Source organism: Acinonyx jubatus, chromosome B4 (genome assembly GCF_027475565.1).
Source record: "Acinonyx jubatus isolate Ajub_Pintada_27869175 chromosome B4, VMU_Ajub_asm_v1.0, whole genome shotgun sequence".
Classification (NCBI taxonomy): Eukaryota; Metazoa; Chordata; class Mammalia; order Carnivora; family Felidae; genus Acinonyx; species Acinonyx jubatus.
Genome location: NC_069387.1, coordinates 57,303,262 through 57,331,213, shown reverse-complemented (window position 1 = coordinate 57,331,213; position 27,952 = coordinate 57,303,262). Strand labels below are relative to the sequence as shown.

Here is a 27,952-nt window from a genome sequence, read left to right as displayed (position 1 = left end):
CTCTCTCTCTGTCAAAAATAAATTTAAAAAAAAAACATTAAAAAAAAATCGATTCCCCTCCTTTTTTTCTCTCTGAAGAGATAATTCATTTTATTATAGACAATTTGGAAAATATAGTTACTTTAAAAGATAACCATGACATCATAGTCTAATATGGTAGTCTTTCACACTTTTAAAATTGAAAGTCATAGGGAAAAAAAAATTAAAAAACAAAAAAGGTTGGGGGTGCCTGGGTGGCTCAGTTGGTTGGGCGTCCAACTTCAGCTCAGGTCATGATCTCACGGTTCGTGAGTTTGAGCCCCGCGTCAGGCTCTGCTGGCAGCTCAGAGCCTAGAGCCTGTTTTGGATTCTGTGTCTCCCTCTTTCTCTGCCCTTCCCCTGCTCACTGTCTGTCTCTCTCAAAAATAAATAAACATTAAAAAAAATTTTAAATTAAAAGTCATAGGGGTGCCTCATCTGGTTAAGCATCTGACTCTTGGTTTTTCAGCTCAGGTCATGATCTCACGGTTCATGAGCCCCACTAACAGCATGGAGCCTGCTTGGGATTCTCTCTCACCCTCTTTCTCTCTGCCCTCCCCCACTCGTACTGTCTCTTTCTCTCTCTCTCAAAATAAACAAATAAACTTAAAAAAAAAGATTTCAATGCATTAAGAAAAAATTAAGTCATAGAAAGGAATATGTTTAATGTAGCATCTAGTACCAAAAAAAAAGATAGGTATTTCTTTATCAAAAACGTAGCCTTTTAACATTTTGGTGTATATATCACCAGTTTTAAAATAATACATACAGATACATGCATATAGATATATTCGTATATTTGGGATCATGCTACACATATATATCTTTGTGTTCTATAAAGAATTTTCAAATATTTTACCAAAAACATGATTTTTAATGACCATTCTTTTTCTTTAATGATAGAATGGTCTATGTAGTAATTCATGAACTAAGGGCACTTTAATACTATAGCCCACATGTGGAACAATAAGAAACAATAAGTCCTTGGTTTACACTTTATACCCATTTTCAGCCCTCCCTCTTATTCCATGACTTCACCTTGCACCGTCCCTTTCCCTTTTTTTTTTAGTCCTATTTTGGCAGAAAGTACATGAAGTCTTAAGTATTAATCAAAAGTCAGAGGAAAATAAAATTTTCATTTTAATATTCTATAATGTTATCTACTCCCTTTCCTTTATTCAGTCTTAGAGTTGCAAAATCTCTTTAAGATATTCATCTTTCTCCCTCCCTTTCTTGATGCCCCTTTTAATAGAGGCCCCACAGAATTTGCAGATAAAGCAGTCATGCTCTCTAGAGTTATCATAGTGGATATTTCCAGGATTTCAGAAATGGATAAGTGCCTCAAAATCCTCAGTACTGACCTTGCTCTTAATGTATTCTTTTGACTGTTAAGTAAATAAATGCGTGACAATTATTTGTAAATTGATTTTTTTTGCCATTCTAAATCATCCTGAATAACAGAGTTGGTAGAGCTCTCCCATTTCTGTAATAGTTATTTTCTTTAATAGAGCATTGGTGGGGGGGGCACCTGGGTGGCTCAGTCAGTTAAGCATCCGACTTCAGCTCAGGTCATGCTCTCGCGGTTTGTGAGTTTGAGCCCCGCGTTGGGCTCTGTGCTGACAGCTCAGAGCCTGGAGCCTGCTTCGAATTCTGTGTCTCCCTCTCTCGCTGCCCCTCTCCCGTTCACACTCTGTCCTGTTTCTCTCTCTCTCTCTCTCACTCTCAAAAATAAACATTAAAAAAAAATAATAGAATATTCGGGTCATTTTGTTAATAATATGAATACTTGCATTGTTGAATCTCTGTATAACACTTTTTTATAAATCTTTTTTTTAAATTGTGGTATGGTGTATGTATCTTATATATAATATATATTTTATATATCATTGCAGCCATTCTTGAATGTACAATTCAGTGTCATTAAGTAAATTCACAATGTTGAGCAGCCATTTAGCTCTGTTTCCAGAAGTTTTTCATCATCCCAAACTGAGACTCTGTGCCCATTAAACAATAAAATTCCCTCTCTCCGTGTCTGGTATAACCTCTATTCTACTCTTTGTCTCTGTGACTTTACCTATTTTAGGTATCTCATGTAAGTGGAATCATAGATATTTGCCTTTTTGTGTGGCTTATTTCACTTAACACAGTGTTTTGCAAGTTTCTTTTATATTGTAACATATGTCAGAATTTCATTTCTTTTTATGGCTGAATAAAATTCCACTGTGTATATATTCTACGTTTTGGCTATTGTAAATAATGCTGTGATGAACATTGGCATACAAGTATCTGTTTGATTTCCTGCTTTAATTCTTTTGGTTATATATGTAGAAGCAGAATTGATGGATCATATGGTAATTCTGTTAAACTTGTTGAGGAACTGCCAAACTATTTTCCACAGTGGCTTCACCATTTTCCATTCCTACCAGCAATGTATAAAGTTTCCAGTTTCTCCACATCCTTGCTAACACTTGTTTTCCTTTTTTTTTTTTTTTTTTTTTTTTGTTTTTTTTAAATAATAACCATCCTGGGTGGTACTAACTCTTGATTTTGGCTCAGGTCTTGATCTCACGGTTTGGTTCATGGGATCAAACCCCACATCAGGCTGTTCGCTGACAGTGTGGAGCCTGCTTAGGATTCTCTTTCTCCCTCTCTCTTTGCCCCTCCCCTGCTCATGCTCTTTCTCTGAAAATAAATAAAGTTAAAAAAAATAATAGCCATCCTAATGGGTGTGAAATGGTAGCTCCTTGTGGTTTTGATTTGCATTTCCATAATGATGTGTTGAGCGTCTTTTCATGTGTGTAACGGCCATTGATGTATATTCTTCTGAGGAAGAAGGGCCCTTTGCCCAGTTTTGAATTGGGTTGTCTTTTTGTTGTTGAGTTGTGCATAACACCTTTTTAAAAGTAAAAGGTGCACCATAATAATCCAGACTGTGTTTCTCCCTTCTCAGGATTCCTACAGGAAACAAGTAGTAATTGATGGAGAAACCTGTCTCTTGGATATTCTCGACACAGCAGGTCAAGAGGAGTACAGTGCAATGAGGGACCAGTACATGAGGACTGGGGAGGGCTTTCTTTGTGTATTTGCCATAAATAATACTAAATCATTTGAAGATATTCACCACTATAGGTGGGTTTAAATTGATAATAAAATGACATTGAGGAGTAATTATTTATATCCTTCATTTCCTGAGTCTTTGCTGACTACCATCCGCTAATTATCTAATTTGAATTTTAAAATAATAATGAGGTAGGCATTATATCCCTGTTTTACAAATGAAGTTCTTGAGGATTAGAGCAGTTGAGTAACTTGTTCCAGATTGCGTAGATGGCAGTGCTGGAATTGAAACTTAGGCTTGTTTGACTTCAAAACCTGTGCTCTTAATCACTGTACACTAGGGTCACAGGGCCTTAAGGTAGAGCCATGATAAAAATGAAAACCATCAACAAAAATACGAAAAGGTAATTGAGGTGGTACCACTCAAATAGCCTTAAAAATAATTGAGTATATTTGGTGTAGAATTTCTTGTAATTGGATAAACATTGGCTTTAGATAGTTAAGAAAAACAAACTGAAGCAGTGAAAGATTAAAATACTAGAAAAATTACACTTCATAAAGAATCTGACAAATCTGCATAAAATTGACTTCTTTAAAAGAATCATTGCATTAAATATAGTTTATATTCTATTGCTTTGAGGATGTCCAGTTTTCAAAAAAGTGCATATTAAACATCCCATTCATTAGCTATGTTTTATAACAGTGAGTTAGCCCAGTTATGAGGTTTAACATTTTACCTAATACATTTCTTACAGCATGTTTTCCTTGTAGTCTGGTAATAGAGAAAAAGAAATTTGAGTGGGTGACAATGTTTTTGTAGAATAGTAAATAGGTGTCAATATGTTTGTTAAGCTATAAAGTTTACTTAGCTAATGAGTAGAGGAACTGGGAATCTGAACCAGTTCTAACTCTGTTGTCTTGCTTCTTCCTCCATGCTGTATCTTTGAAATTAACCCAAAATTGTGAAGGAATATAATTTTACCCCAAATTTAAAGTTTATGCACATCTTCTTGGGAAAGAAAAAACAAAAAACCTTAGAAGGACTTTTAACAGAATAAACAGTATAGTAACATCAATGTTGTCCACGTAGAAATCAGAACCTTTCCACCTTGGTGGTCTCTTTTTTGAGAAAGGTATGTGACAATTAGGTCAGTATCGTAATTTATGTTTTTGTATAAACATTTTAAATTCTGTACATACACATTTAATAACATATACAGGATATGTTTCTAAGGTTATAATTTTAAAAATTAGGTATAGCACTTTTTTGGCTTAAAATTTTTCAATATTTTCTGTTTTATCATTGTGACCTATCTGCGTTTGAACCTATTAGATTGTAGTTTTCCTATATTTCTGGATATTTTATCTTTTAAGAGACACAGAAATTCTCTGTTTAAAATGGAGAAAAAAAATAACTAGATGAAGAAGCAAGGAAAATTTGGTGTGGTGGAAACTAGGAATTACATTAAATGTCTTCTTTCAGCCATATTTTATAAGAAAATTATGGACAATTTTTGAAAGATTTTTTTTTTGTTACTAATGTCTCCACTGTAACTTTTTTTTTCCTCCCCAGAGAACAAATAAAAAGAGTTAAAGACTCTGAAGATGTACCTATGGTCCTAGTAGGAAATAAATGTGATTTGCCTTCTAGAACAGTAGATACGAAACAGGCTCAGGACTTAGCAAGAAGTTATGGAATTCCTTTTATTGAAACATCAGCAAAGACAAGACAGGTAAGTGAAATTGTAATCAATATGTAATATAGTAATCAATATAGTAATCAGTATCTATTCTCTGCAAACTATATCAGATAATTTTAATCATTAATCATAATTTGCTAACGTATATTCTAGTAACATCATTTTGAGGGCAGGAGGGCAAGAGCATTGATAAATGTACATGCCTGATAGCATAACTGTTATATTATTTAATATAATTTAGTTTTTTCTTTCCATTATGCTAAAATAGGAAAAAAAACCAACAATGTTTTCTTGGTAAATGTTCTTTTAAGGGTATGAAAGGGCAGCATTTCTTAATCCAGTGTCCATGGTATTACTTTTGGCTTTGGTTTCTTTCCACATTGAACATTTCTCTTAAACTCAGCACATCTTACATTCAGCATTCAAGAAATGTGGGAATTTTTTTTAACTGTTATATTTATAAAGTCAAAGAACAGGGGAACAAATACTGAGTTTCCTATTTTAGAAGTGTTTTGAAGAGTATTAGGTCATGTGTTTCTAGATTAAATTTTGTTGTCTTTGAAGAATTTTACTTCTGTAGACTTTTTTTTAAGGATATATTTATTTTTGGAGAAAGTTTTTATTAAAGCAAGAGGATGGATATTTAGAAAGTAAATGGAAATTCTCAGTTATTCATTTGCTCTGTTGCTCTGACAAAAATTAATGCCAGATTGACCCTGAATTTTTTCAAAAATTATCTTCATTTTTAAAAGTAACTTTTTCTCTAAGTGAAATAAAATAATTTCAGGTACATTATGTAACCTATTTGTGTGAAATGAGAGTTTAACATACAGAAAAAAAATTCTAGAAAGGAATACATAAGGATATGATGGAATATAATTTTCATATACTGAGAAATTGATCAATTTATGTTCCATACAAGACAAACGTTTATTTTGGGTTTTGCTCGTTACATGTATCTGTGAACCCAGAAAAACAGTTTTGTGGAATTTAACTTCTGTAATGCTAGGCGTTAAGAAAATTGATGAACAACTCATTACATATAAAACAGGTTAAACTTATAAAAACAGGTATTGGAAAACTTTCACTCAATTTTGTAAAGGTGTAAATATTTTCAAGTAAACCATTATTCAGCTAGTGTGTATGTCGTTTCCCTAGTGGAAAAGCTTATGTACTGCTTCATGGCTGTACAAATTTATACACACTGAAAAAACAATGAATTCTATTTTAAGTTTTTTGGGAGGATTAAAAGCTGAATTTCTGTGGTTTGATTATAGTGTAAATATCTCATTCTAAAACCTGACTTATAGGTTCAAGAAAGAAGTTGGTATATAGCACTTCACTTTATTTCAGAGGAGTTAAGATTTCATTCAAATCTATTCTCGGGTCCCAAAGACTGGGAAGAGTTTGGTTTCTGTCTTCTTTTTACTGATCTTCTCTAACCAGACTTCTTGATTTCCCTTATAGAGGAAGTACTCAAAAAACGTATTTTGCAAAGGTAAAATTGAAGGAATGTTATTGAAAACGTTTGTAAACATACTGCCTACTACTAAACCATACCATTAACATTTTATTAACTTGCATTATTTGTAACTTTTAAAAGATACTTTTTAGACAACATTAGTTAATATTTTAGTTCACATTTTACAAAAAAAAAAAATCTGAGATTATTGCCTAATGTTATAAAGGTTTGCAAATAGAGCAGGGCTACTCATCCTTTAATAATGCATATGAATTGACCGGGCTTCTTATTCAAATCCAGATTCTAATCCGTGGGTTCAGGTTGGGACCTGTGATCCTGCATTTCTAACAGGCTCTCAGGTGATGCTGATATTTGGTATGTGGACCACACTTGGGGTAGGCGACAACACAGAACACGGTAAAAGGGAGTCGTCTTGTTATTTCAACAATGTTGCCCTCTGCTTCTCAATGATAAGAGCCTTTTAGCTGTGTGTCATGTATGGTTACTACCTAAGAAGTACTAGTTTGTTCTTAGTGTTTGATGTTAATGCTTTGCTAGACCACAGCATTCATAATTAATCCGAAAATTACCTGGATTCCTTTTAAAGTAGATTTGTAGGTTTTTTTTATAAGTTTTCTTATGGGGGGAGGTAGGGAAGGTGAATGTAGTATATATGATATGGAAGTGGATTAATTTAAATTTGCTTTGTAGATATTTATATAGAGATTGTCTAATTAAAATACAGAGTAATACAAAGGCATACTTGTAGTACTTTATTTCCTCTAACATTCAACTTTTCGTATATTTATAACCTATCATATCTTTATATAATTTATGTTGCTAAACTATAACTTAGATATTTTAGTTTCTGATCTTTGACTTCTTTTTATTTCATGGACTTGTTGATTTGCCTTTCAAAAATTTATTAATCTTCCTCTGCTGAAATTAATTTGATATTTGCATGCTTTTGAAAGACTTTAAAGAGCTATTCCAAGTAATTGTGGAGGTTATAAAATATATGAAATTTTTAAAAATTTATATTTCCAGTTTCTGTGAAAATTTGAATCCCTGTTTTCTGCAGAGTGTTTTGTTACTCATCTGCTATTATTTATTTGCTGTTTGAACAAAATAATTACATATACTCTTGTTGCATTTTATCAGCAGCTATTTGTTTCATGCCCTAAGTTTTAGTCTTGAGCATGAACCTAAAACACAAACACCAAACAATTATAAGTCAAGTTAATAGGAATAAGACATTCATTTAGAAGGACTAGATAAGTTATTTTAAGCTTTGGAGGCCACAAGTGGTATCTGTTGCAATTTTTTTTCTTATAACCCTTTAAAAATGCAAAAATAATTCTTAGCTGTGGCCAGTACAAGAAATAGGCTATGGCTGCATTTGGCTTGCGGGCTGTAGTGTGCTGATCCCTGATTCTCTGGGGAACTGTATTGTTTGATTAGATGCTAGAAGTTAGGTCAGACTTTTGACTTGAAATTTACAGGCTAACATTAGTAATTTTAAAATAAAACTTACATATTCTGTGAAAGGGAAATAGGAGTTTTACTCTAGTACTTTTTAAGACAGGATTGCAGACTGTGTATCTTATGAAATAAATTACTTTGTAATTTAAAAAACCCATCATATAGGCTAGAATATAATGAATTCTATATATTTTTTTTACAATATTTTCGTCTACATCTGAAAGGCCAGCGTAATTTTTATTTTCTGCTAGTATGCTTTATGTGGTCCCTATGTTCCTAGTATATAAATACTGCTACCCCTAGTTCACATTTATCTGGGTAGTTTAGTAATTGCCAGATTTTTCTGGCCTCATTGGGCAGTAGATGCAGTGTTGCAAAGACTGTTGAAACCAAAACATTGACACCATGGTAATCAGATGTGTGTTTTCCAGTCTGCTAAAATCAGAATTGGGGAGTATTCAGTAAAGTGGATGACAGAAGCAGAATTCTTAGCATATCTGCTACTCCTGATTCAGCTTTTTTGCTTTCTGGAGGTCTCAATTGAGTATAACGGGAAAATTAGTTTTACAAACTTAAAAATGTTGAGTGATTAATTTCTGGCTTTTGTTGTTAATTTCTAGATACTTAAAATTAGTTGTGAGAAGACCTCCATTAAAGAAAACTTTTGACCAAATTGTTTTAAAGCAAACCAAATAAGGAACTCCTTATGTGGCATATTTCTCTTTAATAGTTTGTAGTTGAGTTTGTGTACGTGAGATAAATATCTTGAACTTTAACTTTTTACAAGTTAAAAATAAAATAGTTACTGAGCACCTACTGTGCTCCATGCATAACCTCCTATGTAGTGGTTTTGCTGCATTTCAGTAGTACCTGAGATGGACTATAGTTTAGCAAGGTTTCTTGAAAAATAAGCAATACAGAATTGTTTTTTAGGATACATCTAGTTTCTCCCATGCCTGTCCACCAATAAAACTAGTAGTCTTGCATCTGTCTATACTGAGAGTACTTGAAGTGTTATTTCCTTGAAAGTGTTTGCAAGAATTTTTGCTGATAATAAGCCACTCAGCAGGAACTTGGGTAAAATGAAATCGCTCAGTGAAAGCATTATAGGCACCAGGATATAGAGTGATCCTGTGTGTTGACAGTTCCACTTCTGGTGTGGAATACACTTATTTCCTTAATCTCACAGGTGTGTTTTCAGATAATAGCTGAGCTGAAGTTATTGTCAAATCTCTTGATTTAAGAAAAAATTACACATATTGTACACTCTGTTTTACATAAATATTTTCAGTTCTGAAAGTTTAGTAAGTATGTGTGGCAATGAGCCATATTTTTAAGAATAAATCATTGGGTGCCAGTTAAGAGCTTATAGCAGCTAGCCACAGTGGATATCGGACATCTGATTCAGCTACACTTTGTCTTTAAAAATTAGCTACACATTTTGGGATATGAAACCAGTGTTCTTTGCTAGTGCCAGTGGTTTAAGGTACACACAAGGATAAATAATGTTCTCTTGATGTCAGTATGATTCTAAGGCATATTATTAAGAAATGAGAAGTAATTTAAGTCTGAGAAAATAACTGACTCTTTAAAATTTAATATAATTTTGTATTAGTAAAAATAAAAGTGAACAGAGTCACTCTGGAATAACTATTTCTCACTATTAATAATCTTAGCCACTGAGGCCCTAATACTGAATTCTTGGTGGTGGGTAGAAATCTCTTCTTTTTAATTATTGGCCTCCAGTTCTCTCTCTGCATTGCTGGAAACAAAAATCATATATCCTGTACTGGTGATGGGAATGTGCACACTTGAAAAGTAAGACACGTTCAAAATGATTTTAGAAATAAGTTACAATCAAAACTTGCTTCTGTTAAATTAGTAGGAGACCAAAACCCTGTCCCCTACCCTCCCCAGCACTTTTTTTTACTACTTTTCTATTGACTTTGTAACTTTTTTTAAACAGAAGTAAAAGTTTATTCTTAAAAAATATGAGCTTTTACCTGGTTTGTTTTATTTTTATGTGTATATGTCTATATTTTAATTTCTTGCATTGATTTTTGAACTCGAAGAGAATCATTTATGAAAATATCTTAAATGCCAGCTCATACTTTACAGTTTACATATTTTACAAGTCATTTTAATGCCTTAAGTTATTTATCTTATTTAATGAGAATTTCTAATAGATAATTTTTAAGGACTTAAAAAGTAAAAATACACCCTCTTGAGAATGATAAATATAAAATTTTTAAAAATTTGTATACAGGCACAAGTGGCTATCTAATTTATAAAGTACCAACATATTTAATAATTTCAGAAAACAGTTGGAGATTTTTATTTTGTAGTTGACTTAGCTAGCTAGTTGAGTAAATTGATTCCACTTAAAAAGAGATGCAAATTTTCTTGGGCTGTAATGATTTTTGTATTAGATAGCTGAATAGAAATATGTCACTGCCTGGGATAAATAACTTGAGATGTACATTTTAATATATAAACAGCAAATTTAAATGCCTCTTTCTTAACAAAACTTAATCTTACCAATTTTAAAGTTTTACTTTAAAGGTAAATTATTGAACTCTACTGAAGCAGTGCTTAATATATATTCTTGTGATTTATAAAAATTAATATACCCTAAAGAATTGGTGTCTTTTTTTTTCCCTTAACTAGTATAGGCAATGAATGTGTGATAACTTCTGCATGCAAAAATTAAGCCTTAGTTGTTGGTTTACTTCAGTTAATATTTAAATGGCCAATTCTTTGTGTGTGATTGAACTTAAAACTATAAATCATATTTTTGATATGTATTAGCTTTCTAGGTACTGGGTTCATCTTGTCACATTTGGTTCATAGAAAGACTGATGTTACCAATCCCAGAGAGTTCAAATAGGCCAATCCCCCTTAGTGAGTAATTTTTAAAGTAAAAACAGATTAAGCTTAAAATTAAATGTGTAGTAAAATATACCAGTCTTTCTAAATACTTCATTTTCTTTTAGAATAATAAACACAAATACTAATCTTTTAAGTTAAATTTGCACTGCATGGGGATTAGTATTTGTGTATATCTTTTAGATGTAAGCTTCAACTCTGGTGGTATGTTTTTCTAGATAAACTAGGAGTACAGTTAACTGAATACTCTGTCCCCTTTGGCTACTGCTTACTTTTCTGGACTGGAAAAGACATTAAAAACTTTGTTGGCCTCCATATGGCCATACATGATTTGTTGTCATAGCTTTATCACTGTAGCCTTAAGCAGAAATCCCTTTTGTCCCTGTAGAGTATTTAAATTAGAATGGAAGGTATGAAACCAATATAATTGGATAGTGCTCTAAAAATTATTTTTAAGACTTCTTTCTAATAAGGAAACAAACTGCACTGTTACTATTCTGTGTGTGTACTTTAAACAATTTGTGATGTTTTCATATTATGGTATATGGCCCTCATGTAGCATTTTTATTTAAATAATGTAGCTACAAAAGTCCCAATCTCCGATCCACTTGTGGACCCTAGAAATGGTCTGGACAGTGTTTTAATTGAAGATAGAACTCAAGATTCCAGTCCCTTGACCCAACTTTATTTTGAGGTGTGTGTGTGTGTGTGTTTAAATATCTCTTCTGTACCATTTTTCTCCTTCCTCACATAGGGCAGGGGTGAGAGAGGCAGGGATGCTTGTTTTTCCTAAGTTAAATAATTTAAATCTAACTTCAGTTTAAGCTTTGATTAATTCCATGACTAGCAAACTATAACAATTATATTAGTTGATACACAAATACTAATATAGGTCCTAGGTTTTTCCTGATCTCCCCTAATAACTAATTTAAATTGTTTTAAAAAATTCCAATTCCATTACAAAACAAAAATGATTTTAAAGAACAAACCAGGATTCAAGCCCATATTTTAAAACTGCATCCCCACTTTTTTTTTTAAATAATCTGATGTCTGTTTTAAAAAGAAATTCTCAAGTAAAGGTCATAATTTCAAACTTCTTGCACAAGGCTGTCCCAGTAAATTACAATTACCAATGAAACAGACTTTAAAGAAGTTGTGTTTTACAATGCAGAGAGTGGAGGATGCTTTTTATACATTGGTGAGAGAGATCCGACAGTACAGATTGAAAAAAATCAACAAAGAAGAAAAGACTCCTGGCTGTGTGAAAATTAAAAAATGCATTGTAATGTAATCTGGTAAGTTCGGCATATTAATTTTGGCAGAAACCAGATGTCTTTCAGAGGTAACAAAGTAGCAACCACTTTAGAACTACCTAGGGTGTGGGGTTCGGATTGGCAGCATTGAAAGATAAGAAATTGGTAGTTTGTTTCGATCATTACTACACTTATTTTTAATCTAATGTGTATTAATTATAATTGATGTAGTTTTGATAGCTGTATACTACATTTGTCATTGGGTCTAGAGAGGAAGAAAAAAAAAGAAACTGTAAAGAGTAGTAAGGTAGAGTGGCCCAGAAGGTGGGGAAGGGCCCACTCTTATAGTGTATTCTTTCTTTTGGACATTCTGCAAGCAAATACTTGTTCTGCCTGTGTTCTCTAACTTGGTGGCACCACTATCACTGTTTTACCCAAGTAAGAAATCTGGGTAAAGTCTTGGGATGACTCTTATATTCCTCTTTTGCACCCCCATTTGGAGGCAGCCACAATTTCCTTTGATGTTACATTCCAACTTTTATTACATCATTAGTTCAGGCCCCTATCATTTCTTGGTGGGACTGTTATAACTTATTTGGTTTACCTGTTCCTGCCTTTATTCACGGTGTATTCAAAGAGATACACTTAAAAGAAATGTCATTGTCTTTTCTTTAAGTCCAGTCACTGACTTCCTGTTACGTATGGAATAAAATCTCAAACTTCATAGCAGTTTATACATATATGTCTGTAACATCTTCCTACCCCTCTAACCTTCGGCCTTATTCCTAAAAACTCCTTGCCTGAAGGGTTTTTTGTTTGTTTTGTCCTATGTAAAAAAAATACCATGTTATTCCTTACCTTTCCTTGAGTTGCTCTTGTTTGGAATGCCCGTATCCTTATCCATAGTCATATTAATTAGCTAACACTTTTTTCACGATTCTCTACTATCCAAGAATCTTTATAGCCTTAAATGGGCATAATATCCAATATACTGTTCTTAACTGTTACACGCTTGCATGTTAAATTGAAATAACCTCTTTTATGTTTGATTCCCAAACAGTAGAATCTTAGCCAGAATCATGTATTTTTAATCTTTGCAGGACCATAATTTAACAACGTTAAGTTATGTATATACATATTTACGTATACAGTAGCTGCCCATTTGGATTTACTGAGTGGAATTTCTCAGTTTCCTTTCTAAACCAGCCCATATTAAATTTGGTCTTGATCAAAAAATATTTCACTCAGTAGTTTTTATTATATTGATTTGAGTTCTAAAATAGTGTATCTCCCAAAAGCATAAAACGTACATTTGAATAATAGACTCAGTCCCAAAAGACACATGGTATACTAATCTGCTAAACTCAGAAGAAATAAAGCATGACTGGCATTAATTTTTATTGAGATTTATGAACTCTTAATATTCTTTGAGTATCATTGTATAGAGCAATATCTTAATTTAGAAATTGTGGCAAAATTTAACATTGCAATGCAATTTGAAAACTTTTTTTAAAAGTAGAGCTATTTAGAATAAAGTAAGTTTTATACTTTAATTTTTATTTAAAACAAAGATGGAGGCATATACTTTTCCAAGATTTCTAATTTGTGACTCTGTAGTGTAAATGTCAAATAATTAGTGGGCATGATGAATTGAATCCTTGCTTTTTTCAGTGGGCGTGGATATCATTTTATTTAAAGGTGTACTTGGTAATACTTAAAATTTTAAATAAAAATATTTTTACAAAATTAATTTGACAGTAATAAATATATACAAATTTGTTTTTCTCAGTCCTAAAACGAATGGGTTTATTTTTGAGACAGAGAGAGACAGAGCATGAATGGTGGGAGGGTCAGAGAGAGAGGGAGACACAGAATCAGAAGCAGGCTCCAGGTTCTGAGCTATCAGCACAGAGCCCGACGCAGGGCTCGAACTCACGTACTGCAAGATCAGGACCTGAGCCGAAGTCGGACGCTTAACCGACTGAGCCACCCAGGTGCCCCTAAAATGGATGGGTTTAAACAAAATTACTGGGATAATTTTTTGTCTTTATATATGTGTGTATAAAAATGACTAGTTCCCATATGGAAAAAAGGAATTCAGTGTCCATTTTGATTAATTGTAACCTTTCCTTAATCATTGCAATTATTCAATTTTAATAAGTTACATAAGAGTTCAGTATTAAGAAAGAGTGCAATATTAACCTAAACTATTTGTCAGAATCTTAGAAGATGGTAATGTTATCACATTCTGTTTTCATTGTCCCCTAAATACTTGAGTATTGTTTTTAACTTAGAATGTGTCTTCTCTATATCCATCTGTTATCCATTATCTGCTTCACTGTTTTAGTACCATTGACATTTTTCTTCATTGTAAAAGTAGTTGAAATGGAGTAGGCTACATAAGCATATGTGATAAAAGGGAATTTGTGAAGGGTAGGGGAATTGGATTAGATCCTCTTTTAAGATTCCATACCATTCATAACCATTTATGATTATAAATTAGTCAAGGGTTGGTGAATTATAAAATAATGGTTCTTTATTACATCGTTGGAAGCTTTTGCATTTTGTGTGTTAAGAAGGTTAGCATAAAGATTTACATATATTAAGCCTTGATTGTATTGCTGATAAGTTATATTTTATCACTTTTCCTCTCCTTTGGGTGAAGGAAAAGCATATGTTGTGCCAGTAATGAATGATTTCAGCAAGTGGGGAACATCATTAAGTGCAATTTAGGGGTTTTATTGGAGACTTTTTCCCCTGGACTTTTCATTGCTGTTCATGTGATAATTCTGGTGGGTTTTTTTTTTTTTTTTAATTTTGTTTATTTATTTTCATTTTTGAGTGGGGAAGAGGGGCAGAGGGAGAGAGAATCTAAAGCAGGCTCCACACTCAGCATGGAGCTGAACGTGGGGCTCAGCCCCACTCTTGAGCTGAAATCAAGAGTTGGTAGCTCAACACACTAAGCCATTTAGGTGCCAAATAATTCTGGTTTTCATCCTATAACTACTTATTTAAACCTTCACCAAGCCTCTCATTCCTGCTCTGTGTTTACTTTTTTTTTTTAAGTTTATTTATTTATTTTGAGAGAAAGTGTATGTGTGGGAGGGGCAGAGAGAGAGAGGGAGAGAGAGAATCCCAAGCAGGCTCCACACTGTCAGCACAGAGCCCTATGCAGGGCTCAATCCCACGAACTGTGAGATCATAACCTGAGCCAAAATTGAGAGTCGGACACCCAACTGACCAAGCCACCCAGGTGCCCCTGTGTTTACTTCTTCAAAAATATAATATTTTTCTTTTAGATCTGTTATGAAAATTAGTTAAGTGTAACTTAAATGAAAATGCCCTGAATTAATTTTACTATTTTGAAATATTAATTGTAGAAGATTTTTGTAGTGTAGTAAAGGAGAAATCATATCGCTGATAAATTTTTAAAGTTTAAATTTATTTTCAAGAAATAAATAACTTATATGAATGTGTTTATATGAATATTCAACAGAAGTGGTTAAAATGAATAAAAATTCAGTTTTCATTATATTTAAAGTGTCTTGATTTATATAACTTTATTTGCTGAGTATTTGTTCCTAGGACTCCCTCTAGTGTCTCTGAAAGCATCAGTAGGTTAGCAGCTTTTTAAAAAGAATTACTACTCACAGATTTTAAAGTACATAGAGGATCATACTTTTTTATTTTTTAATTTTGCTTTTATATTTAGCTTGTTTTTTAATGGGGTCATAACAGGAATTGATTTCTATAATTGTATAATTTCAGTAATTGCAGGGTTAAAATCTACCACTTTGAGAGTGCCATTTTTCACTTTATGAATTATTAGGTTGAAAATTATTCTACTTGAAATCACTTTCAGCCATTATTTATTTATATACCTTGCTTTGATCAGGAATAGATTTACCAAAATGACTAAATGGAAATTCAGCATTTGGCTTTATATGGCAAACTTTTGAATATGTAATATATTAATTAAACAGAAAGTAAAACAATAATAAATAAAAGAGAATTTCCTCCAAATTGATAACTATACCACCGTTTAAGTGATTGAGCTCATTTCTCTACAAGTCAGAGGTATTACATGTTTCAAAGTATTGTGTCTTATCTTTGGGGTCAATTCAAATTTCTTTTTTATATGTTAAGTATATGAATTGAAACTAATGCCTTAATATATGTTATTTTCAAAACTGTAAGTATATTTGAATACTGTTTATTTCTTGGGGATTATTTAAATCTAACGGATTTGAGTAAGTATTGAACCCAGAGCTCAAATATTGTTGCTGTCAGTATTTATGATAGTGGTACATAGTTGCAGGTCTTATATCTAACATGTAGAAACTCAGAGATAATTAAGTGTAAATGCATTTTCACACACATAAAAACACATGCAGAAATGCACTGGGATTTGGTGACAGAAGTGTGTCAATATGAAAAAATAAGTAGCAAAGTAAGTTCTGGGAAAAAGGTACTTGTTCAGCTTATGTAAGATTCTGTACCACTGCTTTTCTTTGCCTTTTGTGAAAATCAGTGTTCCTATTTATAATGTTGACGAAATACTCATGAAGAAAACATTTAAGAATCCTAAAAGTCTTAAAAAAAAAAAATCCTAAAAGTCTTTGTCTAAAGAGAAATGTAAAGTGTCCTTATTCTTTCTCAGTATTAATGTCTCCAGTAGTAGTATATCCTTTCTGTTACCTCTATACCTCAATCCATTATATATATTCACATTTTAATATTTGTTATGTGTTTCAGGGTGTTGACGATGCCTTCTATACATTAGTTCGAGAAATTCGAAAACATAAAGAAAAGATGAGCAAAGATGGTAAAAAGAAGAAAAAGAAGTCAAAGACAAAGTGTATAATTATGTAAATACAATTTGTACTTTTTTCTTAAGGCATACTTAAGTAAAAGTGGTAATTTTTGTACATTACACTAAATTATTAGCATTTGTTTTAGCATTACCTAATTTTCTGCTCCATCCAACCTGTTAGCTTTTATCTTGAATGCTTATTTTAAATGACAGTGGAAACTTTTTTTCCTCTAAGTGCCAGTATTCCCTGAGTTTTGGTTTTTGAACTAGCAATGCCTGTGAAAAAGAAACTGAATACCTGAGATTTCTGTCTTGGGGTTTTTGGTGCATGCAGTTGATTACTTCCTATTTTTCTTACCAATTGTGAACTTTGGTGTGAAACAAATTAATGAAACTTTCGAATCATCCCTATTCTGTGTTTCATGTAGTCACATACATGGATTAATTACTAATTATAACTTCAGTTGAGATTTCATGATTTGTTTTACTGAAACATTGAGGGAACATGAATTTATGGGCTTCTTGTAGATTCATCTTGTAGGTATTAATGTCCTATAGTTTCAGTCACCCTTAATGAATGTAAAGTTACACTGTTCATAAAGGTTTCTCCATCTTTTCACTGCTATTTGTCATAGTCACGCTCCCCAAAATATTATATTTTTTCTATAAAAAGGGAAAAAAAGGAAAAAAATACAAGGCAATGGAAAATATTAAAAGGCATTTACTTTCTGTATTAGATAAATTCCTATAATACTCTGAATAGCTTTTCCTGTTAAGGCAGACCCAGTATGTGATGAGGATTATAGCAACCATTTTGGGGCTATATTTACATGCTACTAAATTTTTGTAATAATTGAAAAAATTTTAACATGTATAAAAAATTCCCATAGGAATTAAATATAGTCTCCCTGTGTCAGATTGCTCTTTCTTAGCATAACTTTAAATCTTTTGTTGAACTTCAGTCTTAGAAAATAGTTTTAATTTTGGTAGTGACATTAAAGATTATTTGGGCCAGTTAGCTTTAGTAGATGTTAAAGAGACCAAGACTGCAAGGCCAGGCCTTGTGTGAACCTTTGAGCTTCATTAAGAGTTTCATGGTATGGACTGCATCCCTGTGGCCTCCCAGTGTGCTCATGCATTGGGTGGTCAAAGGTAGGGACTAGCAGAGTTTGGATAAGTTACATTCTCACTATGTGGTGGTCCTCTGACAGATCAGGAACATCACTTTTAAAAAAAACAACAGAACTTTTTAAAAAACATTATTTTAAATGAGATTTTGGGGTTGGGGGTGGCAAGACTTTAATTTTTTTTAAACAATGAAGTGAAAAAGTTTCAAAATCTCTAGTATTGGCTAGTTCTCAACACTGGCTAAAGTAACATTTCATAAACACTTTACAAGTATGGTCCATATTTAAGAATATATAATGCTTAAAAAATAAACTAATAACATGATTCTTTCAATGCGTTTAAGATGTATTTTTAAGTATCTGAAGTAAGATGGTGTGTTGAGGTGAAAATATCACTGGGCTAGGAGGAAGGTGACTTAGATTCTAGTTACGTGTCTTTTACAATTCAATTTTGGGCAAATCACTTACTATCCATTTCTTCTATGTTAAAAGAAGTCATCTCAGAGGCTATATCTAGCATTACAGCTAGGTGATTTACATTCAGTTTACATAAGGAATACCTATTTGTCAATCTCAGCACAATCTGTAACTTTTTACCTGTGTTATCTTCAGTGCCAGTCTTAGGCAAAGTTGTGCAAGAGGTGAAGTTTATTTTTGAGTATCTGCTCTCCAGTATCAGTATCAGTACTCCCCCACATTAGTGTCATCTTGCCTGCCTACCCTTCTACATGCCCCATGACTTGATGCTTTCCTTTTAATACTTTTGATTCCTCTAACCTCAAGATTTATTGCTGCTTTGGATATCTCTGTGAAGGCTTCCCATCAAGTCACATTAGTCAGGCCTAACATAATCTGACAGATACTATAGTGAGATGGACCTAATAGCTAATTTTTAGATGGTAGCTATATAGCAATTTAACTTTGATCCTTTTGAACATCATCTCTTTGCTACCCGGTCCATTAGTGACTAAGTAGGAATTTTCATACCTGCTATGAATAGACAGAACCCTATCCAGTGGAAGAATTTGATAAAGGTAGTACTGAAAGATGTCCTTAGATAATCTAAAATTAGGACTAGCCCTGGTAACAGTGATACATTCCATTATTTTGATAAGCAAAATCTTACAATGAAAAATACCTTAAAATTTAATTCACAAGGCTTACTTTTTAGCAGAATTCATTTATTCAACAACTATTTTGAGTGCCTACTAGATGCCAGGTACTGCACAAGGCACTGGGGATATTACAATATCCCCTAAAAAGGGACATGATCCCTATCCTTAAGTAGTGCTGATATTTTAGAGTGGTCTGTAATATCTTAGTGAGGCATTTGGCACATGACCCAGAGATAACATAATGCATATTTTAGTTTTGCAAAGAAGGGATATGGTCTCTAAGGTTTCTTCCAGTTCTAAAATAATTGTTTTCTCTGATTCCAGTAAAGCTGTTTAATCAAGCTACTTTACATAAATCACTTTACTTCATTATTTTAAAGGAGTAAACTTGACTATATATTGTTTTTTATTTGGGATAATTATGTGATTCTCTTGGGACAACTTATAGTACATATTAAATCATATGTCAGATAATAACATTAAAATTCCCAAGTGTGTATTATTCTAGTTGGTCTCTTTGTATAATAATTAAAATAGACTTAAAATTAAATAATTGAATTTAAAAATAGTTTTATTTATCTGGGTATGAATAAACAGATGCTTGAGCTAATTCACAGAAAAAGAAATTTCTGTGTAAAAATCAGTCCAGTTTCTGAAATGCTGTGCTAAATTACAGGTTTATGGAACATTATCTAGATAGGGTGTTAAGACTTTATAGTACTTCCTCTTGTTTCTACACAAGAGAAAGAAATGGCCATATTTCAGGAATTGCAGTGCTTAACTGAGGGATTTTTAGGACTCTTGAATTTTTTGATGTAGCTGGGCAACTTTTTTTAGGCAGTGGTAATTATCCTTTATTATGTGAATTTTGAATGGTTTGACACAAGGTTTGTTTTTGTAGGGATTTTAAAAGGGGAGCCATAATTCTAGAAATAAATTTATGTAATTATTACGGCCTTAAAGATAAAAATCCTTGTTGAAGTTGAAAAATGTTGCTAAATTACATAGTCTTAGACATTAACATGTTTGTGGAAGAACGTAGCAGAAGTATGTAGTATAATTTCAGTGAATATTTCCAATTAGGAATTCTAGGCTCTATTTTAACTGAGTCACACTGCATAGGAATTTAGAACCTAACTTCTAGGTTATCAAAATCTTTGCCACCATTGCACAATTTTGTCCTAATATATAGAAACTTTGTGAGGCATGTTCAGTTGCAGTTTGCACAAGTTCATCTCATTTGTATTCCGGTGATTTTTTTTTTTTCTTCTAACCATTTTCTTCTAAACGATATATATACACATTCAGTTTTTCTGGTAGGCAATAAAAACTGTCATTTCCATTGTCAAAAAATAATAATTTCTTGGTAACTCTGTATTAATGGTTTTTTAAAAAAATCAGTTACTTTAAAACTGAATTTATATTTAATAATTTCTGTTGGTATTGGGTAGCATGAAATCTGCATTGAGAAATTGAACAGCATACAACTGGTAGTTGTAAATTCCTTCAGAAAATGAAAATTATTTCTTCCTAAAGATACATTTACATGAGTTCTTGAAGAATAGTCATAACTAGGTTAGTAATTGTTTTCGTTTAATAGTTTTAAGTGCCTGTTTGGGATGATGATAGGCAATTTATATGAATTTAGGAAAAAACAAAGTTTTCACTTGCAGAAATGTCAATTACAGAGGGTCCCCCTCCCCACAGAGCTAAATGGGTTATGTAATGTTTTATCCAAAAGTTTCCAATTCCACTGTCTTGTGTTTTCATGTTGAAAATACTTTTGCATTTTTCCTTTGAGTGCCAATTTCTTACTAGTACTATTTCTTAATGTAACATGTTTACCTGGAATGTATTTTAACTATTTTTGTATAGTGTAAACTGAAACATGCACATTTTGTACATTGTGCTTTTTTTTTGTGGGACATATGCAGTGTGATCCAGTTGTTTTCCATCATTTGGTTGCGCTGACCTAGGAATGTTGGTCATATCAAACATTAAATTTAAAAATGACCACTCTTTTAATTAAAATTAACTTTTAAATGTTTATAGGAGTATGTGCTGTGAAGTGATCTGAAATTTGTAATATTTTTGTCATGAACTGTACTGCTCCTAATTATTGTAATGTAATAAAAATAGTTATGGTGACTACGACAGTGTGTACTTCTTGATGGAATTTGAAACATTTGCCCCCCAGTTGATACAGAACAGTAATATTAGTGAATATTAGTGAATCTTTTGCAGCTTCAGTGTGTACTTCTTGATGGAATTTGAAACATTTGCCCCACAGTTGATACAGAACAGTAATATTAGTGAATATTAGTGAATCTTTTGCAGCTTATCAGTTAAGTATAGTCTTTATTTGTGAAAGGTGTAGTGAACATTATGTAAAGGTTTAAGTGTTTACTTAAAACCGTGCTAGGTTTAGGTCCATTATCATGTTAATTCATTTAGAAGTAGATGCAAAACAGATCTACCTTTATGATGAAACAATAGAATAACATTATTTATTACTTTTTATCAGTAAAGGTACTTGATACACAACAGGTGACTTGTTTTAAGACCCAAAGAGAACCAGCAGCAAAATTAATAATGGAAGATATTAAATAGGTATGTATGTAGTGCCAATCACTGGCAGCCTACTTCAAGATCAGAAATAATCTTACTCCATACATATTATTTCTATAACTACACTTAAATCATTGCCAGGTGCTATTGTTCTGTATCGAACCTTGAATGTGTGCTGTCAAGTGCCAAATAGGGCCAAAAATAAGCTGGTATTCCTTCAAAAGTTAAGGGAATTAATGTATAAGAAATTATTTTGCTTAAATGTGCATTAAGTGGCATTTTCTTGTCAGTAAAATGGAGAAAGAGGCTAAGAATAATTGGCAAAAACTTACTAAGGTAAAATTATTTCAAGTGTACTATGTTTTCATTCAAAATTGGGTATTTATTAAATTTTAATTGGTAGTTGGCTATGTTGCTAATTTTGTGTAAAATTAAGCATAAAGTGTTATTGATGAAGCTCTGTGAATAGAAATTGAAACCTATTTTAGTTCAATAAGGCAGCACAGGTATTTTTTTTTTACAAAACCTGTATATCTTGCCATTTTAAGACACAATTATTTTTTATCATATCTGGTATACATAGATAGCTGACACTGAATTTCAGTCAAATTATAGTAATCGTGATCAGTTAGTTTTGTTGATATCTGAATAATAGCGTTGTTTCATCGCTCTGTATTTCCTAAGGAAGTATAAGGCTTCTAGCTCTTTCATTACAAATTCGCCCCGTCCAATAAGTTCTTTGATCTTCTCTGGGTCCTTCACATCTTTGTTTTTAAGGAAAACATTCTTCAGACGCCTTTTAAAATAGTCTGCTCCTTTTGGATAGTCTCGTCCAAGATACAGCAGCTTAAAAAAGAAAGATTATATATTTCTAAACAATCTGTATCTCAATAACATATGTATAAAAATGGCAACATAAGTACTTACATTTTTATAAAGGTTCAGTACTTCTCCTCTTAAAGAATTAGCCATTTTCATTTATTATGAAAAGTATCTGCCTTTATACATAACATACCTAAAGAAAAATAAAAAGTTTTGTAAATAACTGCATTATAGTCTCTTTTAGAATCAAAAACAATTGTACATATTGGGAATATGGAAACTTTGTTTTTCATTCAATAAATAACTTTTTGAGCACTTTATGTTCCAGGCACTGACGTAGCCATGAAATGTCAGATAAGATATGTGTTCTCACAGAACTAACCTCTCTTGGGGGAGACATAATAAGAGAATTTTCTTACGAAGGAAAAAGGGTAATGAGAGGGAAAATGAATTGTCAAAGAGGGATATGTAGGTGTACCTCCATTTATACGAGTGAAATGAATGAGATTTGAATCCAAGCTGCATAACATTACACAAATTACTTAACCTTTCTGAGCCTCAGTTTCCTACCTGTCAAAAGGAAGACTGTCTACAATGCTCTCAAGGCAAGGCCAGATTTGTTTGGAGGACACGGAAGAGGCCTGATCATATCTAGAAGGGTGCTATACTAAGAGAGGCCAAAGAGTAGAAGCTGAGTGTGGGAGTCAAGCAGGGTGGCTCAGTTAAGCATCTGATTTTGCCTCAGGTCATGATCTCATGGTTCCTGGGTTCGAGCCCTGCATCTGGCTCTGAGCCCTGCATCTGGCTCTCTGCTGTCAGCACAGCCTGCTTTGGATCCTCTGTCTCCATTTCTGTCTGCCCCTCCACCACTCATTCTCTCCCCGCCCCCCTCTCAAATAAAAACTTAAAAATGTGAAATTATTTTAACATATTTTGTTTATACCGAAGTATTTCAGTGTGTCATGTTAGCTACATTCAAGTGCTTATAGGTTATCAGTGGCTTAGTTGTAACCATATTGGACAGCACAGCTTTAGAGTATATTTCCTGTGAACAAGGACATTTCCCTACAGAACAGTACAACTATCAGAATCAGGAAACTAATGCTGCTACATTACTACTGAAATCCACACCCCCTCCACATTTTGGCATTCATTCCAAAGATGCTCTATTTTATAGCAAAAAGGTCCAAACATTACACACTGAATTTAGTTTTCATGTCTCTTTAGCCTTCAATCTGAAACCGATCCTCAGGGTTTCCTTGACTTCTATGAACTTCATGCTTGCGAAGATCACAGGCCATTTATTTTGTAGAATAGCTGGAGACTACCACAGAAATGTTCAAAATGCTTAGAAATAACAGAGTAGCCTGAGAATGGGAGCAAGGGGCTGGAGAACAGGAGGGATCAAAAGGCAGGAGGAAATCCTCGGGGATGATGGAGATGTTAATTATGATTGTGGTGATGGTTTTATAGAAATGTCAAATTTATCAAACTATATTTACATTTTAAAGAAGTATAACTTACTGTATGTTAATTATACCAGTAAAACTTTTTAAAAATTGGTGTAAATATGCTGGCAAAATGTTAGGAGTAGAGCTGGGAGATAGTGAGGTAGACATGGAAATAGAGATCTATCTAAACCACAAGACTGCTAATTAGGGTAGGTGGTTCAACTGGCCAGCAGTCAAGTTTCCTAAAACCTGGTATGCCTCTCTGGGGTGGGAGCCCTGGGTGTAAGCACTTAAATTTTTTTATTTTAATGTTTATTTATGTGTGAGAGACCGAGTGCGAGTGGGGGAAGGGAAGAGATGGGGGAGACACAGAATATGAAACAGACTCCAGGCTCTGAACTGTCAGCACAGAGCCTGACGCAGGGCTTGGACTCACGAACTGAGAGATCATGACCTGAGCCAAAGTTGGATGCTTAACCGACTGAGCCACCCAAGTGCCCCCCAAAATTTAAGTTTTTAAAAAGTTTAAGTATGGCAGCTAAATGAAAACCTTTTTATTTCTTGCTTAAGTTCATAAATCTGGTTCTCTGGATTCTCTTTCTTAAGGGGGAAAAAACCACACAGGAACAAACATTATTTCCATTTTAATACTTCTGTAATTCCCCTCTTCACTAGTAGTTTTTGAGCTAATTCATACAGCAAACATACAATGCAGCAGAACAATTCTTTAAGCTTTCTTGGAATTTTCTGTTTTTCTCCAAATTGCTTCCGAGCTTTCCTCCCAAGTCTGGTAATCCTTTTCTGTCCATTTTTATAAGTGAAAGGACAAAAAAAGCTTTTTAGAAGATTTGTATACATGGTTGCAACTGATAGACTCTGAGCTTCTCTTAGGATCCGAGTGGGCCATTGTTGGGGAACCTCTGAAGTCAAAGTGTTAGATCATTCCTCCTGGACTGGTCAGATTCCCCAGAGAAGAAACTTCCAATTTGCTGAGGATTTGCCTATCTAATCTTGAGAAGTGGAAGAAGAAGGGGGACCTTGCACTCAGCACTATAGACACCAAATTTACTTAATTTCTGTTTCCAGTGTGGTTCTCGTACTTAGTATACCTGAAGACACCCCAGTGTACAGAATAGTATTATTTTGTCAGAAATCAATCTCCATGCTTCTGTAGGAGTAAGAGGTATGGTCCCTCCAGAGGTGTTTCTCAAAGAGCTTTCACTTAATCTCTTTGATTTACTTCATTCTTCATTTCCAATTCCATTGGCCCTGTTCCAGTGCCTTTTAAGAATTATGCAGTATAAATCGGGCTTTTCTGGTGTGTTGAGTCACATTCATTTATCTGGTTTGCAGGTTCCGAAATCTTACTGTTGTCATCTTCTCTCTTCTCTCTCATTTTTCCAATTTATTTTTATATCCCTTCACTGAAGATTTAGTGGAGTTTTGGAAAGGAATGAAGTCAGATGGATGTATTTAATTTACTATATTAATACCTAATTTCAATTTTAAAACTTTTCTTTTTTATTTTATTTTATTTTTTTTTTTTGCTGAGAGCCAATTTCCAGTATGGTTAATCTTACTGAAGAATGGCTCTTCAGAACCACGTGCTTTAAAAACGATTCTAAATCTACATAGACTTAATTTCAAATTGCAAATTGTAGCCTGTTTAATTTTCTGGCTAGGAGCACAGCTTTATTTAACTCACAATTTGTCATTTGTAAAAACTTGTAGAGATCTGGCTTAAAGTGTCTTTTTAGTTTACAAATTATACATAATAAAGGATTTGCGCAGCAAAAAATGTAGCTGGTTTGATTAGGGTAAAATTGTCCCATTCTTTGATATGGTACCTTATAGGAATCATTATTATTTTGTGTTGACCTTTAAGTATTTGAGTAGCCATTGGGAGAAAGAGGTCTCCCTGGGTTCACAATTGGTGAAGCTGAAGTGCAGCAGGGACCGGGGACTGCTCCTTAACCCTGCATGAAGTCATGGAGGTTACTGCTCTTTGTAAAGAAGCAAACTCTTAGCGACTGAGAGAAGTCCCCTACCATTCTGAGAATGCATGTGGTGGGCAAGGAGAAGAAGGTACAATCCTCATTGATAGCTTTTTGCTAATAACTGTGGACTGAGGAGTTCAGATTTAACCAACTCCATTCCTGGGTTATCTAAGAATTGTCATTTTACTGGTTGCCAAAAGCTGTTGTTAATTACTTTTCCTCACGAAGTTCAGATGCCAATAAAAGCTGAAGGAAAACTGGCAAAGAAAGGCAGTGCAATATTATTATTTATTGGGTTCTGTTAGATTTGACTCAAACAGCTGACACACATGTCCCTAAACTAAGCCTAAAAAGCTTCACACAAAAAACCAGTGCCAGCACCAAAGGATATGTTATCACAGAGGTAGGTGGCAAGAGATTTTTGCCTCCTAAGGCTGGTATTTGGCTTGGTTGAGCCCTACCCAGAAGCCAGAGTATAGAAGTGAGCTGAAAAGAGCTATTTATGTATATGTTCAGAATGGGTGGATATTATTATACCTGTCTGTAGGCAAAGAAGAGGGAACAGGAAATCGCCCTTACACTTAGGCAACTTGCAAGAGAAGTACGAGAGAAGAACCAAACTCACTGGTACAATCTTTTATAGCACAGTGACCCCTAGGACACAGTCTAGTGTGTTCTCACACATCCACAGCAATTCCTCCTCCCTGGGAGGGAGGTGGCCTAGAGTGTAGGGCTTGAGCAAGTCCTCTCCCTTAGAGGCCTACCATTTTAAGGTAATTTGGGAAGAACGTTAACACCTCCTGAGGCCCATCAATCCTAACTGAATTGACTGAGGTTTTATAAACAGTAGTCTGAAACACTAAAAAGCTTACTTTCATATTAAATGGCTTCAGAACTCTGTATGAGGTCGATATTAAGATGTTTTGTATCTTGCTACCAGGGCTTAGAGATGGAAATGTCATAATTTACAATCGGATTTCTGTTACAATGGGGATAATAAGACCTCAACCCATAAGACTAGCTCAGTAATACTTATTTACTAATACATTTCATCAATGAAGTTGGAAAAGAGAGAGCATTATAAAATTACAATTCAGAGATAAGAAATGGTGCCAACGATTTTAAAGTATTTCACATTTTGTCATGCTAAAACAGGGCCCTGAGATCAGAGAATTGGGTGAGGATTTGGAGGGAGCTTAATATCTTAATCACTTAATGTCTTCTAGTTTCCCCGTGGGTCTAAGTTGGTAGTGTTTCTTCTTGAGGGGAGGAGACTGAAATTCTGAAGGTTGTGCTACTGGCTAGTACAAAGAGCCGGTGACCTTGGGCCAGTAACTTAATGAGTCTTCCTGGGCCTCAGCGACCTTCAACCATAAGACTTTACCCAGGATTTGCTTCAAATAATTTCCACTTCGTCGTTAGAGCTGCTCTTAGGAAAATCGGCATATACATAACTCGCACAGAGAGTAAACTGAACCATGTGCAGAGAGAGGAATCCGAAAGTCATTAATTTTAAAATGACCAACCCTCTCGAAACTAATTTGTTTAGTCCTTCTCTAAATTGCCAGTTGAGCCCTGCCACTCGGTCGGCCTAAGCTGTGGTGGCCCAGGCAGCCCACCCGGGTGTCAATCACTTGACCCAGTGGCGTAGCCAACGGCTCCTTTCCTTTTCGAAACCCTTACGGAAAGAAGTGCCCCAAAACACTCCTGGGAAATTGTGAGGAAGAGAAACTGTCAACGTCGGAAGACGTTCAGAAACCCTTTGCCACACCCGGTAGTCCCTGCCCCAGAGCATACTTCACGGCCTCCAGACCCCAAGATCTGGAAAACAGAATAAAACGCCCCGGCGGCTGCACTCACGCACTTTCCGGCATTCCACAGCCATTAAGGCCTCCGACCACTTCGACTCCAGGGTCGGTCAGCCTCGAACAGGGCGGTGTTGATGTGGGGCAGCCAGTCAGAGAAGGGGGCGGGGCGCCGGCCGAAAGAACCCCAGCGCGATTGCGCGGACACTTCCGCGAGGATTTGCGCTCTTTACCTAGGGCGCAAGTGGGCGGGGCTTGTCGTCCTAACTACCCGGGAGCGTTTGTCCACGCAACTCTAATCTCAGATTTGGCCCAGTACCGGATTTGCGCTTGCTGCAGCATGGTGAGCGGGAAAACTGGTGGAGGGGCGAGCAGTGATTCACCATGTTACAATGA

At 34.1% G+C, this 27,952-nt stretch overlaps 3 protein-coding genes across 11 annotated transcripts in view; 2 read left to right on the top strand and 1 right to left on the bottom strand.

Annotated features, from left to right (window-relative positions):
- KRAS (KRAS proto-oncogene, GTPase) overlaps nucleotides 1-21,064 on the top strand; it is a 40,125-nt gene extending 19,061 nt beyond the window's left edge. For 2 of the 4 annotated variants that reach the window (XM_027035763.2, XM_053226024.1), the window contains exons 3-6: nucleotides 2,969-3,147; nucleotides 4,649-4,808; nucleotides 11,777-11,900; nucleotides 16,614-21,064. In XM_027035763.2, the coding sequence (XP_026891564.1) occupies nucleotides 2,969-3,147; nucleotides 4,649-4,808; nucleotides 11,777-11,896 (459 nt within the window). In that variant the 3' untranslated portion in view covers nucleotides 11,897-11,900; nucleotides 16,614-21,064. Of the gene's footprint in view, nucleotides 1-2,968; nucleotides 3,148-4,648; nucleotides 4,809-11,776; nucleotides 11,901-11,981; nucleotides 11,983-16,613 lie in introns of all 4 variants that reach the window. The other 2 variants (XM_027035766.2, XM_027035764.2) reach the window with 2 other exon arrangements.
- A 327-nt stretch (nucleotides 21,065-21,391) lies between these two features.
- On the bottom strand, nucleotides 21,392-27,768 carry ETFRF1 (electron transfer flavoprotein regulatory factor 1). 3 transcript variants are annotated; one of them, XM_015065190.3, is made up of 3 exons: nucleotides 27,616-27,768; nucleotides 22,409-22,496; nucleotides 21,392-22,327 (listed from the first exon to the last, which is right to left on the bottom strand). In XM_015065190.3, the coding sequence occupies exons 2-3, from the start codon at nucleotides 22,457-22,459 to the stop codon at nucleotides 22,106-22,108; spliced, it is 273 nt and encodes a 90-aa protein (XP_014920676.1). In that variant the 5' UTR covers nucleotides 22,460-22,496; nucleotides 27,616-27,768; the 3' UTR covers nucleotides 21,392-22,105. The 3 variants fall into 3 exon arrangements, with proteins under 3 accessions (XP_014920676.1, XP_014920677.1, XP_053082000.1); XM_015065191.3 differs by having other exon boundaries at nucleotides 27,612-27,760; XM_053226025.1 differs by lacking the exon at nucleotides 27,616-27,768 and adding an exon at nucleotides 27,549-27,584.
- Nucleotides 23,135-27,952, top strand: part of DNAI7 (dynein axonemal intermediate chain 7) — an 81,127-nt gene continuing 76,309 nt past the window's right edge. For 3 of the 4 annotated variants that reach the window (XM_027035754.2, XM_027035753.2, XM_015065187.3), the window contains exon 1: nucleotides 23,136-27,899. Coding sequence is in view for 2 of the 4 variants with exons in the window: in XM_027035753.2 (XP_026891554.1) it covers nucleotides 27,897-27,899 (3 nt within the window). In the remaining 2 variants the exon portion in view is untranslated. Of the gene's footprint in view, nucleotides 27,900-27,952 lie in introns of all 4 variants that reach the window. The other variant, XM_027035755.2, reaches the window with a different exon arrangement.